Source organism: Marmota monax, unplaced genomic scaffold (assembly GCF_021218885.2).
Source record: "Marmota monax isolate L192 unplaced genomic scaffold, Marmota_monax_Labrador192_F-V1.1 WCK01_AAM20220418_F8-fsc00250, whole genome shotgun sequence".
Classification (NCBI taxonomy): domain Eukaryota; kingdom Metazoa; phylum Chordata; class Mammalia; order Rodentia; family Sciuridae; genus Marmota; species Marmota monax.
The window spans coordinates 942,498-958,924 of record NW_026693876.1 but is presented as its reverse complement, the minus strand read 5'-3'; the positions used below and the strand labels follow the sequence as shown (position 1 = coordinate 958,924).

At 36.2% G+C, this 16,427-nt stretch overlaps 1 protein-coding gene across 3 annotated transcripts in view; it reads left to right on the top strand.

Moving 5' to 3' along the window:
- The window catches only part of Hmcn1 (hemicentin 1), a 390,873-nt gene that overhangs the window by 164,832 nt on the left and 209,614 nt on the right, over window positions 1-16,427 (top strand). For 2 of the 3 annotated variants that reach the window (XM_046462680.2, XM_046462681.2), the window contains exon 12: window positions 15,185-15,326. In XM_046462680.2, the coding sequence (XP_046318636.1) occupies window positions 15,185-15,326 (142 nt within the window). Of the gene's footprint in view, window positions 1-15,184; window positions 15,334-16,427 lie in introns of those variants that run through there. The other variant, XM_058585111.1, reaches the window with a different exon arrangement.

Sequence of the window (16,427 nt, the reverse complement as noted above, 5' to 3'; positions counted from 1 at the left end):
TTATTTTGAGTCTTGGTTCTGGAAGCTGGGAAGTCTGAGAGCATGATGCTGGCATCTGCTTGACTTCTAGTGAGGGCCTTGTATTATGCCTAGCACAGTAAAAAGGGGAAGTGAGTATGTGCAGAAGAGAGAGCACCAGATGGTGAGTGGCATAGCCTCTGTTTATAGCAAACCACTTTAGCAGTGAAAATCAGTAGCTGAAAGCAATAACTCACTCCCATGAGAAAGCCATTCATATATCTTAATGACCAAATCACCTCTTAAAGGCCCCATTTCCCCACATGAATACAGTGAATTGAATTTCAACGTGAGTTTTAGAATGAACAAATCATATTTAAGATTCAGTAATGTTGTGTAATACCCAAGATATAAATATAAAATGCGAGTTTACATGACCGCTAGTCTATACGAACCAGTGGTTTATAGGCATTCTATCATGGTTTGCCCAATTGGCTTTGAGATTGAGAAATTTAGTGAAAAAGATGGTTTAAGAATCTAACAAAAAATACTCTTGAACTGATCACAATAATTAGAAGAAATAAAAGTCTGTAACAAATTATAACTATCTGAACACATTATTTTATGCACTTTTGGAAACCCAATGAATGTGCTGGTGCAAAGTTATGAATATTTGATGAGTTAAACTATAGCTAGAGGTATAATTTATGGTAAGTTGAGATGATTTAAATCTGTTGACATATGGTCTTAATTACAAATTATTTTAATCTTAGAGAGTTGAATGTTTTAAAAGCAGAAATAAAAAAGTTCTAGAAAACTCAAAAGATACAAATATTACATAAATGGAGTATCACTTTAGGAATAGTTTCCTTACTTGCACACAAATTAGGAAAACATAGTTCATAGCTCCATTTGGGTTCCCCTTTGAGAATTATTTCTGTTGGGAATACTTGAAGGGTTAAAAAAAAATTCAGACTTTTACAAATTTTATACTAGTTTCACAAAATATAATAAGCAAGAATTTTCTGGTTTAAAATAACATTTGTTTAGCATTAAATCCTCTCCTCACCTAATAGTAAAACATCTATAAAAATTCCAAAATACAAAATTAAAGAATACTAAAAACAAGAGGAAATTAAAAGCAGCAAAAATTCTAGGAGGAATTTTATATACACTATATTTTTAAATTTATGTACATATGAATATATAAGTATGTATACGTAGTATTATATTTTAAGATCAGTAGGATGAAAATCAACATTAGTCCATTTTTTTTTCCTGTCCACATGAAAGTTCGGAGGAAGTTGCTTGGTCCCTGTTTCATAGTTTGCTTTAAAAAGAAAATGTTATTTTGCAACTTCTCATGCAAAAAATCTCAACATAACCCAAGCTTATCCATAAGGACCAAGGAAAGTTTTCATCTGGGTCCTGAAGCTTCAAGACTTATGACCAAAGCTAGAGGCCCTGTGTCCACCAGAGCCTGCCTAGTGTGATCCAAACATTCTCATCTACTTCCTGCAGCTTTTGGACTGCAGATAGCAAGCTACAAGTCCCAGCACTACCCAAGTTCAAATCATGGAACTTAGGAAAGGTATCCTATATCACACACATCCAGGAGCTTGGATGCCATCACCACAAGCCCAGATATTACCTGCACAGGCCCTGGAAGGTTTAGAAATGTTCTCCTCCACATCCTATAGATTTTGGACCACAGTTTCTAGTGCCCAAAGCCCTGATGGCATTTGTGCTTGTCCCTTGTGACCTGGAGAAATCATCAGCTTGGTTTGACAGCTTCACAAAGGGAGCTAACAGTGCTGCAAACACCAATTGCAGCCACCCATGGGACTTAAGAAAAGTCCTGTTTGTGTTCCACATTACCAGTGCCACAGATCCTCATGTCACTTGTGCTTACCCTGCAGCACCTGGGAAAGGTCCCTAACAAAAGTGTGGCTGCTTTTGCCACAGGTCTAGGTATCTCCCATATTTATCCTGAGAGTCCTGGGGAAAGTTTCCTTTAATCCTGTGGCTTGAGGCTCATGACTCCTGGTGCCCCAATCCTTGATGTCACCTATACTTGCTCTGAGGTACCTGACAACAGTTCTCTCCTCATCCCACATGACTGAGATGTGGCACCTGCCACCACAAACCAAGAGCCTGAGGAAGGCTTTTGGAAGCTTGCATCTACTGCAAAGTCATAGAAGTGACTTCATGAACTGTTGTAGTTTAGCCTGTTGGGGGACTCGCAGGCACTGCTGACACCAGTCAAAGATAAACAAGTCACATGGGTCTGCTTTTGAATCCCCTGTAACAAAACCCAAAGAACCTTCCAAATTAACATACTATCTCTTATCTAAACAAGGAAAATATATTTTCTTGTGAAAGCACTTTATAAAATAATAAGAAGGAAATGTTACACCAGATGTGCAGACATCACCATAAGGACACAAGAAACATAAACAGAAATATAACAGCCCCAAAGAAAAACAATAATTCTCATAAATAGACTGTAATTTAAAAATGGGCTGAGGTTGTAGCTCAGTGGTAGAACACTTGCCTCGTATGTGTGAAGCACTGGGTTAGCTCCTCAGCACCACGTAAAAATAAATAAATAAACATATTGTGTCCATCTACAAATTAAAAAAATTTAAAAAAACAATTATGAAATACCTACAAAAGAATTTAAATATCAAACCTAAGAAAACTCAATGAGATGAAAGAGAATATAAACTACAAAAAAAGAATGAGAAAAACAATTCAGGGTATGAATTAGAAATTTACCAAAGAGTTAGAAATCATAAAAAGACAACCAATTAGATGCCAGGCGCAGTGACGAATGCCTGTAGTCCCAGAGGCTTGGGAAGCTGAGGAAGGAGGATTGTGAGTTCAAAGCCAGCCTCAGCAAAAGCGAGGCACTAAGCAACTCAGTGAGACACTGTCTCTAAACAAAAAATAAAATAGGGCTGGGGATGTGACTCAGTGCCACTGAGTCAATCCCCAGTACCCTCCCCCGAAAAAAAAAAAACAAAAAACAAAAAACAAAAAAACACAAAAAACAATTAGATATCTTGGAGTTAAAAAAAAAACTTTGATCAAGGAAATAGAAAATACGATAAAAAGCTGCTCCAATAGACAACACCAAGCAGTAGGAAACTTGAGGATGGATCTTTTGAATTGTAAATATATATGCATCCAACATGGGACCATCCAAATATTTAAAACAAACATTGTATGTAAAGGAAAACTCTAATATAATAATAGTTGAAGACTTAAATTCCTACTTTCCCCAATCAGCCAATCATCCAGACAGAAACTCAACAAAGGAACATCTGAGTTGAATCATACTCTAAAGCAAAGGGACCTAATAGGTTATAGAACTTTTCACCCAATGTCGGTGGAGTACATTCTTCTCATCAGCACATGGATATTCTCCAGGTTAGATCATATGTTAAGTCACAAATCTCAAATTTAAAACAAAAATGAATAAAGCTATAAATTAAGAAGAAGAATGGAAAGTACACAAATACCTGGAAATTGAATAACATTCTCCTGTGATCAATGGGTAATTGAAAAAATTAAAAGGCAAATAAGAAAATTTCTAGAAATAAATGAATATGATAATAAGAGAATGTGAATGAGTGACATGTTCATTTCAGTATGCGAATTCCTCACTATGAAGATAATAATATAATTAGATAAAGGAAATTCCTCAGGAAAGGGATTTCCCTCAAGCAGGATTTATCACTAACTCAGAAGTTCAGCTATACAAACAACCAAATAGAAGCCAGCTGACCACTGCTGTGCTTAGGGGGGAAAAAAAGATCCATGTCTGTAAAATGTGAATATCATTCTTTGGGGGTTGTGAAATGTTAAGTGACATTTTTATTCATGCTTTCCTATACTTGAAAGAAATTATTTCATAGGAACGGATTATTTTAAAACTTGGCATAAATAAATTTTTTTAATGTTCATATTAATTTTATTGGGAAATTGAATTTTGAATGGCTTTATGTGTTTTCTATCTATATTGGGATGTTTTATCCCTTTTTTATTTAAAATAATTAAGATAAAAGATAATTTAAAATAAAGAAATAACTAAGAATATAATAATGCCTCTCAAAAAAGAAAAGCAATAAGATTTAAAAACTTGTGTTAGGTCAATATCAATCTATCAGAAGAAATATCTCTTATCTGTTGTATGGAAATAAAGAATACAAAATAAGGATCTACTATGCTATTCCTTAAATATAGAAATGTTTAGTTCTAAAAAAAATGATCTTAGAAAAGGTAATTCTAAGATTTATTTGTAGGCACAGTCGTTCTCGTAGGTGTACCAGTATGCTGGCAATTTCATATTGTATGCTAGCTTTTGATACCTTGATTTTAATTTTTTTTATGATGCAGTTCACTCTTTAAAGAAAAAGAAAAGAAACACTCCCTTGGCTGAGTTTCTTCTTCTGATTCACTTTGGGAGATAGACCTCGTTTAACTTATTTGTACAGGTTGTCACTTTTATTTCTGAGTGCTTATGAGCCCTCTGCATTGCTGTTCTTATATGCGGGAAAAAAAACAAACACACACACACACATTCTTACTCGTTGACCTTTTTCTTTCATGTTTGTTTAAACACAGCCCCTTCCCCCAAAGAATATTGTATCACACTTGTGGACCACTCATGATGTGGGAAGAACTTACTGTAATAAAGCTTCACTTTTGAGAATCTTGGCTAATATTAATTTTATTATCCTCAAATGACTAGTCTTCTAGAAACGTGTTTTGCAAGCCCATGTATTTGTCTTCTCTGAACACTTTTTTTTTTTTTTTAAGAGTATGGGATTTATGGAATTTACCTGACATCGCTTACAGTTGAGACGATGACTTCATTTGGTTTTCAGATAAGATTACTTGTAACTGGACAACTTATTTGAGAAGTTCATCTCATATCTGTAAAATGTCAGAAGTTATTTTATGTATTTAAAAAAATCTCTTTGGTACTTAATACCATTGAGAGTTGTTTGTAAACTAAAATGTGTTATGATGTAAAGTATCAAGTTAGTACAAAAATTCCTAATTGAAAGCTTAAGCATCTGAAATATTGTAGCACTGAATTACAGAGTATGCTTCTTTAAATTTTTTCTGAACCAAAAGTGAAGTCTAACAAAAGGAATTGTACATTTGCACAATTTCAATTGATAAATAAATTAGGTTTTCTTGTAAGAAGAGTTTAGCCTTCACTCAATTTATCCACCACATGCAGTCTCCATGGTTAAGGGCAAGTTTCTGTTATAACACATTCCAATTCTGTGCAGTAAAATGTACAAATGACTATCATCTGTTTCATTTTCTTTTGCCTTTCATCCAAAGCATTCATGTTCTATAAAGATGTTAAAACACTTTAATTATAGATGGAAGGAATTATATCTTCCTAAAACTTAGAAGACATTAAAATGTCTTAAAATAGAACTTACAAGGAGAAGTTAAATTAGACTTATTTAGATTATAAAAAGAAAGGGATGTGGATGACTTAACATTTCAAGCATATAAGAAAATCATTATAAAGAAGCTATAAACCATGAACATTTTAATTTTCATCAAAAAAAAATGGACCATGTGAAAATGTGTGTTAGCCAAACCTGATGATTTTAAGAGAGATAACAGGAAGGACATCCAGATGTTGGGGAGGTTTGATGCTGGAATGTAGTAGCTGGGGCATAGATATGTCCTTTCACAAGGCAGTGTCCACAGGGGGGGAGAGAGCAGATGAGGTGAGTCAGCAAACATTTCAATCACTAAGTTTTTCAGAGAAAGCTACTGACATTTGAAAAATGGGTGTCCATGGCATATATTATGTCATCTAAACCTCACAAATTATGTTATTCTCTGTTAAAATCTGTTTCCACTCACGGCACTTCTGATGCCAAATGTGTAGAGTTTTCCCCCCACACAATGAAATTTCCTACTCTCTGAACACCAGTAAGGTGTGTATCAACTCAGTTCTGACACCACCTCAAGTTAACATTAGATCCCACAGGTCAAGGGCTCACTTCAGATGCCAATCACAAGTTCCGGCCCTGCTGTACTTCTGACCAACCAGAGAATATATAAAATTAGAGGATCCCAGGACTACCTCTTCAGGGTTTAATAATTCCCTAGAATGGCTCACAGAACTGAAGAATGTACTTTACTTACAATTACTAGTTTATTATAAAGGATAAAAAAAAGCACTTTGCATTAACCATTTTATTATTGAAGGGTCCTGAAACAACCAGATGAAGAGGTGCACAGCACAAGCTCCTGTCCCTGTGGACGCCGGGGTGCCAGCTGTAGGTCAAGTGCTTCCCTGAGTTCTCTGAGCTGCACTGGTGGATTCATCTGACAGGAGGAGGGGTCGTGTTAACCCTCCATCTATAGCTGGTCAGTCTGAAGTATGATTGACAACCAGCTGGCATCTGAAGTGGGGGTCAGTCTTGGGGGACTGAGCCTTTATAGTGTGGCAGTTGAACTGAATGAAAGGACACCCAGCTAATGTCCACAGGAGAATTGCCCCATGTGTGTGGAAATACACCCCTGTTGAGTGGTGCTGAGTGGTATGTGAGTGGAGGGGGAGACAGAGTGCTTTGTTCCTCTTATAAGTACAACTCAGAAATGGGCAAGAGGAAGAGATGCTAGGCTAAGCGTAGAGGAGGTGGGCCAAACTGGAGCTTCTGTGCCTCTCCAGGTATTCTGCTTTCCCAGCACCTCCTTGGGTTCGTAAACCGAGAAGCTGTCTGAACCCTGACAGGATAGGTTTTTATAGAGGTTCCATAATGTAGGCATGATTGATTAAATCATTAACCACTACCTATTTCTAGCTCTCCTCTCCACCCTGGGGGTCAGGGGTTGGTGCTGAAAGTTCCACTCCTGTCATCATGCCAAGGTCTTTCTTGTAACCAGCCCACATCCTGTGGCTCTCTAGGAGTCCCCAGCTCCAAGTCATTCTGTAGCGTATGAAAATGGCACTTATCACTTGGGAGGTTCCAGGAATTTTAGGAACTCTGCCAGGAACTAGGACAAAGATCCAATATGTTTTCATTATATCACAAGATTACATATTGGCATCTGTATTTTTTCCTAAGGAAGTAGAGTTAGTGGTTAATGGTTAGTTAGGGGTTAGTGACTTGCCCCAGGTTACAAAACCAGCAAGTGGCCAAACCCACATCCTATCTAAGGTCTCCACCATGGGATGTGGCTTCATTTTTCTGCATTCTATTCAGAAACGCCTATATATGCTATTCATAGGTAGGTATAAAGCACAGGCAGTCAGAGGAAAGTGAAGAAGTGTGGGGAAGGGGGTGGAGAAAAACAAAGTGTTCACAAGTATGGATGGAAGGATGAGAGCACAAAATAAATAAATAAATAAATAAATAAAACAGAAAAGGCACATCTATCTCCTGTCTCATGGAGATCTTTTTAAAAACTCTGAAATTGCAGCATTGTGTGTAATGACTGCTTGGAGGAAAGACTGCCAGGTTATAATTCTGTCCCTCTTACTCCTTTGATGCCTCAGAATGAACCAGGTGTGTTTTGACAGTTTGGTGAATCCTTTGACTTAAGTTATGGTAGAGTCGCTATTAAGGAGAGCTGCAGAGGCGGGAGAGAGCTGTAAACATGCTACTGGAACAAGCACACAGAAAAAATGATTGCTGGCCTGTGAGCTCTATCAAGACAGGGCCTCAAATTTTGTTCTGTTTTGTCTTTAGTGCCTGTGCACAACCTGTGTCTGTGGGAAAATTAGTGAGAAGCACGGTGTGTGGACATAGAAGTTTTGCAACTATGAACAAGATTTGTCATGTATTAAATATATATTTATGTTGTGTACTATTTCCTCCAAATATTTTTTAATTATTTATACATTAATTTTCCAACTAAAAAATAAATTTTCTTTCTAAAGATTATATACATATTACAGGAAATAATAGATAACTTGCAATTTTATACATGAGGAAGGGGTGCAATATTAGTTATAAATAAAAACTCAGTTAAATGATACAAAGCAGGAATATTTATTTGCATCTGAAGAAAGATATGATGTTAGGAACATGTGGTTCATGAACATGTGAATCTGGTAGCTAGTGATCATGATGACAGGTTCTCCCTTTATGCCGTGCTCCAAGGCACTACCTCCATCATTCTGTTTAGAAGGTACACTTTTTTTTCATAATAATGAAACAAATCTATAACAGCTAAAGTGCCTTGTTTAAAAATCCTTGCCAGAAAGGGTTAGAGTGGATGTCTTATTTGTTTATACAGTTATTCCTCATTCATTAATTTATCCAAAAATTAATTCTCAGGCATTGTGGTCCTTACTGAGGCAAATGAGAAGGGAATAATATCACTCTCTTCAAAAAGCCCATAACTTAAAAGAAATACTGAGATAAAGCAAATTTTTGCAGCACAGTGTGGTGAGAACTATATCACTGTGTTCCAGAGCCTATAATTCTGTCTCAAAGTGATGAGTTGAGATTGAAAGGGACTTCATGGAGGAGAGGGTGACTGAAGGTGACTCATCCTGTGCCAGGCTGAGGTGAGGAATGTTTTTCCCGGTGGAGAAAACCACATGTGCAAAGCCAGGGAGGAATGAGGTGTGGGCTTGCTGAGCGTGGAGGACCCAGCGGAGTAGGGAGACCCATCTCCATGCTGTTGGATTTTCTGTTCCTTGCTCTCTCTGGTAGCCTTTTCATTATAATTGGAGGAAAATATTTAAGTTTGTGGGATTTTGCAGGATTGATTCAGCAAAATGACAAAATAATGCAGCAGTGTTCTGTGGGCTTGAGCCTGGACAAAGAAGGGAGAGAAGGGTTAGGATGGCAGTTGTGAATCTCAGACTGGACTCCCAAGATTGGTGTTCTCCAGCTACCCTGTGCTTGCTTCACTGACCAGAACCTAAGGTAGCAAATGAATTTGTCCAGCAACATCAATTAACTCTCAGATTTTTAAAAATTTCCTTCAAGAAGTTCTATATAGCCCTACTATCATAAATTTTTGGTTCTGTAATTCTTGCATATTGTGCACAATTTCCCCCTTTTAAAATACTGTAAGCAATTTTTTGTTTTTTTGTTTTTGCAATGCCAGGGGGTCAAATAGCCTCAGTCAAAAGATGTTGCCACATTGAGTCTGGGTCAGGAGATATACATATGTTAAACGTCACTAGTCTTCTAATAGGCTATGAAGTGATAAAGTTAATTATGATTCACAACTCTTTCAGCCAAATGGGAATTAATCTAAGCTTTGACCTTTCTCTCCTATTTGGAAGTGCTATGAATTTTAGGAAATTGCTATAAAGCGGAGCGAGTTAAAGAAAAGGCTTTGTGATAATCAATGCTAGTTATCATTTAGTTGAAGATTTTCTAAGTGAGAGAGAGTAAAACTTCTTAAATTTTGTCCTCCTTATCCATCTTTTTTTGTCTTAACCTATTTTTGACAAATTAAAAAATTCCTGAATTATTTTTTGTTAAGAAATAAAAAAATAATAGCATTAAGTGGAATAAATGTTAACCTATAAATAATCACTAAGAATTACTTAAATTATACACAAGGTAGCAAGCATCTCCTGCATCAACATCTTCACAACTTAATTGGAAATTATAAATCATTGATTTTGAAAAAAAAAAAAATCTGTATCATCAAGATTCTAAGATTAAAATGGAATATGTAATTTATCACTGTATATCTCTCAAAGTATTGCCCTTCTTTCACCAGCTGAGTTTCATAACCACATTGGATATGGAATTTTGCAGCAAATTGAGCTTATAACTGTCCAGATGGTTTTTTTTTGGTCTAGCTCTTTTCCTGTGTGTTTTGTTGTCAATGCACCACCTACTGGTAAGTTAAGGAATTAGCAATTTTCCCTCAGAATTGCTACTTGTCTCTCTAGCCCAGGGCTGTCCAATTGGACTTTCTACAATGATGGAAATATTCTCTGTCTGCACTGTGCTCAAGGGTAGCCACTAGCTACACATGGCAATTGAGCACTTAAAATCTGACTAGTGACCTAAGGATTTCACTTTGACATATGATCTAGTTTTAGATAATTTGAATTTAAATAGACTTATGTGACTATATTTGTGGCTGCTGTATTGCACAGTACAATTCCAGTCTTTATGGGGAAAGAAGAAAGGTAAAAATAGTGAAGGTAGAATAGTAAGAGACGTTTTGTGAAACGCACTGCATCTGTCACACTGATTAATTCATTTGGATTGTTGTCATTCAGGAGCCACTACCGTTTTGGAGAGGTTGTAACCAGGTCTTCATATTTCCATTGATGGGATATCATTTGGGAATACTGCATTTGGTTCCATATCTCCTTCCTCAGGCAACTGATTTCTGTTTTTGTTTGATGTGTTTGGTTGATTGTTTTTAGTTCCATTCTTTGCTCTTGGGAAGAAACCCCTGACCTACTGTCTAGTAGAGGAAAACTTAAAATGTTAAAATATATCCCATTACCATTTATTTTCACTAAAAATTAAGGCAAAGTTAAGTGAACAAGCACATCTGTGCACTGTAAATTGTTCTTGGAGATTTTTGTCATTTTCATCGGGCAGGCTTCCTGTGTGAAAGTCGGCATCAGAACTAGGGAGAGTCACCTCCTCAATCAGAAATGGAAGTAATGCATTGGGAAAAAAAGTGCCAGTGTGTGTTAAATAAACAAATTGACCTGAATCAGTGGCTAAACATCTAATTAGAATGGGATGTAGCTACTAATTATGATTCTCGGCAAGCTCAACAATAGTCATTATGTAACCTTTTGAAGGAAAATAAAACTATTTAGAAGAAAGGTCAGAAATTCTATAAAACACATTTTACTGACTGCAATTTAATAGAAATTGGTTTCAGTAATTATATTCTAGATATCTTCCATTTTCTCCGATAGCATTGCTTGATGTTAGATCATTTAGCGTTTTCAGGGCATGTGTTGCCCACAAAGAAAAATCTACTGGGGAACATCACAAATCAATCATGTTTTCAGAAATAGGAATAAATTGGAGGTTTGGTTGAACGTAGGCTTTAACGATGGTCCCGTGGGTCACTGACCTTATCTTTCATGTTTCCATGCTAACTTCAGTGGGTTACTGGAGTCACAACAGCAGTTTTAGATTTCATCATGTAAATCCTTTCATTTTTTTGTTGTAACACATGCCATCATATTACTGCTTACATTTCAAACCATTCTTTATATGACAGAGTCTGGTGAATCTCAAGAAACATTTGTAGAGTTATTATGTGAAAGTATTGCTTAAATCAGCTCACCCCAATTTAGAAATTATATCATGTGAGTGTGGCAATATTTTACAAAATAGACTAAGGCAGTTGGTCACTTTTAAGGTGACAATGGTGGCTAACTTTTTGAATTCTTGTACTGGTCAGGTTTTCAAGTACAATTTAGAATAAGTGGTGGGGGATATATATGTGTGTGGTATGAAATTTTTTTTTAATATTTTTTAGTTGTAGTTGGACACAATACCTTTATTTATTTATTTTTATGGGGGTTACTGAGGATCGAACCCAGGGCCTCTCACATACTAGGCAAGCGCTCTACCATTGAGCCCCAACCCCAACCCCATCGTGTGGTATGAGTTTCAATTTTTGTTTAAAACAGACTCTTTCCCCTTTGTGACAATGGAAAGCAGTTCTCTTGTGAGGTGCAGCCTCTGAAGGCTGTACAGAAGGAAGGTCCTGTTTTACGCAGGAGTCCTGGTTCAGTCTGAACATGTTCAGCACACAGCTGATGTCCCCTTCCTAATCACATGCTGCCACATGGAAATTAAAGGGCCAGACTAGACAGAGCCTTCTTTTCTCCTGAATGTTATTTCTGTATGAACATTAGATTATTAATTTGTTTTCTATGGTATCAGGAAAGGGTGGATGTCTGTGATTAATTAGTCTGTCACCAGAGAGAATACTGCAGTAAAAAAAGGAAATATTTCTCAAGATGATTGATGAAATAAGTCTCTAATGACCAGAATTACTTCACTAAGTATGAAATTTGTATTATCACAACCACATGCTCTTTATATCATTATAACTTTTTAAAACATGTGCCAAATGATAGAGGCATCAGCATATTTTTTCCCTGTCAGTAAAACATGAAAAGACTATTTTTATCTATTTTATTGAATTTTCTAATAAATCCTGAGTATCTGGAAATACCTAAAATTTCTGGAGAATTAAGTAAGATATAATAAGTATTATTTATAAATAAGTGTGTAATCTAAATATAATATGCAAATATAAGGATAGTGGTGATCAATTTTCCTTTGTAAATGTTGAGGTCATATATATAGGCATAGATGGATTTGGAATACTGTATTGTTTATTTGTCATTCTTTACCAAATAATGTAATATTGATAATAAATAAATAATAAATGTCAGGAATCATTCTAGGTGTTTTATGTATATTAATGTAGCTAACCCATTGTGAACAGGATGATGATGATGATGATGATTATTGACAGACATAAGCGAGCCAGCAAGGCCTGAGTTTGACTCATAGCTCTACTTTTACATGACATTGGAAAATCTTTTTTCCATTCTTAGTTTTTTTTTTTTTTTAATCTGTAAAATGGTAACAACACTTTACTTCATAGGATTATTGTGGAAAATAAATGATGGTTCTCGGGTTAGCTCCCTGGCACATGATAGGCACTTAAGAAATTGAGTCCCCCTTCTTTAAGTAAGTTATAACTATGAGAAAGAGATCCAGTCCTTAATTTTATACAATGTACCTTTTGACTTAGTATCCTGTGAAATCTCTGAGGACTGCAAATAGTAGGAACTTCATAAATATTCGTTGAGTGGAAAAATGAAAATACAAAAATTTGCCTAGGTACTCTAAATACTTCAGTGATGAAAAATATTGTAAGTTACTGGCTTAGGTTAAAAGTATGAGCATTATCTGGTGAATCTGTCAGCAACAGTTAAATCACCTTAAAGAGAAAGTCATTAGGTCTCTTCTTGAAGAATTTCCTACCAGAAGCTTAAAAGCAGCAGGTCACTCTGGGCTGACAGGAGATGTGTCTGCAAGTGGGAAGATCATGTTAGCAGTTTCCAAGAGAGATGAGGTTTTTCTCCTTCCCTGATCTTGGTAGGCAGAGAGATGCCTGTTTTCATGACCAGTTATAATTTATTTTGTCAACCCTACCACTAGTAGTACAGGAAAACAAGTCTTAAAAGTGTTTCTTTTTATTGTTAATGTCTTACATATTTATGTATAACTATTTTAAGACTTTAGTGAGGAGTCATAAAAACTTATGCATTTTGTTTTTGTTAGAATTTAAAAATAAAACTTAAAAAATGCCTCCTTACCCCAGAAAGCCATGTTCCTATGTTCCAGCTTGCTCATAAGAAGCCAGCTGTTGTGAGGATCACGGTGTCAATGGTGGACAGTGGTGGTGGTGATGATAATGGTGATGATGGTGGTGGTTGTGAAATGAGATAGAAAACCTCAAGTAAAAATTTTGATTATTTTTCCCAAAGCTTCAACTTGGACTTTGGACTTCTAGCTATGGTTTTAATACTTTTTCCCCATTAAAAAAAAAAGTTTATCATTTAACAATCAGAAAATGTGATTTGGTTTGTTTGAGGGCAAATGATGTCACTTCGTTGATGAAAGTAAACTATGATTCCTCAGTTGCACGTTCTTGCCCAATTAAGTTGACTTTATTTAAATGAGAAATTAATTTTTTCCCTATGGATTAAAAAGTTAACAGTTAAAATAGTAAGATCTATTACTTCTGTATGAACATTATTAAGCAAAGGATGATTCATTTTGACCATCTTTATTCAACTCTTATTTGGTGGGAATCCGGTTTTGCTTTTCTGTGTTTGTTCTTGTCCTTTCTGGTTTTCTTATCATCAGCAGGAAGTCCTTCTAGGGCAAGGGTAAAGATCTCACCTTCTGTAGGATGAAGTCATCCCATCTGTGTGTTGCTCACAGATTTATTTCATGACCCTCAGCAGCGCCCTATATCCAGGCTTTATTTCTTCAATAACCTCTTAGCTCTCTGCATCCTGGTTTGGGTAACTGACATTTATTTTCACTTTGATATCTGAACTACAGAGCCTACCAGTGGGATTCTTGCTGGGAGAGATGCCAGGCCACTTCTGGCAGACTCCATTGGAAGGCACCAAGTTGAGATTTAAAAAAAAAAAAAAAAAAAAAAAATCCTGAAAGCTGCCTGAATCTCTGCAGTAATCTCATGTCAACATGAACTCGACATGAGAAGCATTTTATTTTAGGAAGGTGGGACTTATTCAAAATGTGGGTATTCAGTAAATTTGAAAGATAAAAGAATTGTCAATTTTCTCTTATCCCATGCAGACCGTCTGTACCACCCCTACTGCATGCAGTGAGTCCTTGAACATCTCAGAACTGATGGACTCCAGATGGAATCACAATGTGAACTTGCTGGCCATAGCCAGTCTGCCCTTGACCTCATGCATTTTTCTAGCCCCATGTTCACCCAGAAGAATCTGTAGAATAATGAGGCTATCAACCAAATCCACAGGCCGGAAAAAATCCGTCAAACATTCACTTCAAAGACTAGATCATAATTTGAAAAATGCTATGTAAACAGGGAAAAAAGAGAAGGGGTGATTGTGAGCTGCTAGCAATTAGGCACTAATTAGGTTCTTGAGTTGAGTAGCTGCTGCACCATAGGAATGCCACTTCCATCTCTTTCAAATGTATAGGGAGTCCTTAGACTGAGGGTTCTTAGTGAAAGTGAGCCACAATTTGCAGACTGACTTCTACTAAAGAGGTATCATAAATATATCCAGATCTAAGCAGCTAACTGAATTTCTCAATTTCATTTATAGTTAACAGTCCAATTCAGTAGAAAGCACCCAGTATGTCTCTCTGATTCATCAGTGTATCCATGTGTGGTGCATAATAATTGTGCAGGAAAACCAGATAGTATTGAATAAATTCATTATGTATGTTAATACCCATGGAATCTGTTTATTGTCGAATGAGTTTATTGTCATTTATTTTATCAAGTGAAAAGTATGCACATTCAGAGAGTTTAGTAGTACTTTCTTTGAAGATTAGTTCTTACAGCCAAGCCATGTAAATATAAAACCGGTAATGGAGTAGACAGGTGGTTGAGAAGCCTTCAGAATCTGATGAAGGTGGAAGCTCCTAACATCAAGATAGATGGGCATTTCACTACATAAGTTTCTTTTTACTTGCAGAGCCTCCCAGAGTTACTGTGATGCCCAAGAACCAGTCTTTCACAGGAGGGTCTGAGGTCTCCATCATGTGTTCTGCAACAGGTTATCCAAAACCAAAGATTGCCTGGACCGTTAACGATATGTTTATTGTGGGTTCACACAGGTACTGGGTTTGTATCATGTTCCTTGTTTTTATTGAATGAGAAAAGTTGATGAAATTTCTGAACTGAGAGAATCTAACCAAATCCCTAATATTAAAGGAGGTTTAATGAAAATCCACAGCTTTTACATTTTCTGAACAGATTTGGAAATGTCAAAATATAATACAAACAATAACTTTATAGAGTTTGAGATTATTAAGCCTTTAATTCAATAGCTAGAACAAGTGCTTTCCAATACTTTAAATTGTACACACAGCACTTGGTTTAACACCAGCCATTGAAAGGGGATAATAAAATTTCTGTGGGGGAATGTATCATATAGTTTTAACAGATCTATTTAAGGAGTTATTCTGGGTTTTAGTGGGGAGTGGTGCACAGAACACAAAAGAAGCTCTATTACAGTGTGTGCAGGCTTTCTTGGTAACTACTGCCACTTTTGCCATACTGCATTGAGAGCTATTTTATTCTCCTAGGCACTTCTTAAAGACATTGGATCCTTTCATGCTCATAAGGTAATAAGTGTGTGGAACATAAGCAACAGTTTCCAGCTGTGGGCTTTCATTAATCTGGGTTTGGCATGAGGTGGAGTAGGTATGATCCATCAAGCTGAGCCGGATTCTATTCCTAGACTCATCATGCACACTGCCTGAGTGACAGGATGTATTGCATCTCTCAGGTTTTCCTTTTCAGGAACCATTGAGCATGGTAATTCATCACAACAAGCAAAATTGCCTGGGTACAAATTCCAGTACCTTTGTTGAATGACACATCTTGACTTTGGCCAAGTTATGTAACCTCTTTGCTCATTTGTAAAATGGAGACACTAAAATTGCCTAACCCACTGGATTGTGAAAATAATTGAAAATGATGTTAATAATTGTAAAGCTCCTGGAGCAATCCTTGGCACACGGCCAGTATGTTATGTGCTATTAGTAGTAATAGTAGTAGTAGTAGTAATAGTAGTAGTACAACATCTCTGCTTGTGAAATGACAATGTTAATCATTTCTACAAATAGCACCAAAACATAACTCTAAAATATTTATTATTATTATTAGTAGTAGTAGTATTAGTAGTAGTGATAGCACTATATCTCTGCATGTGA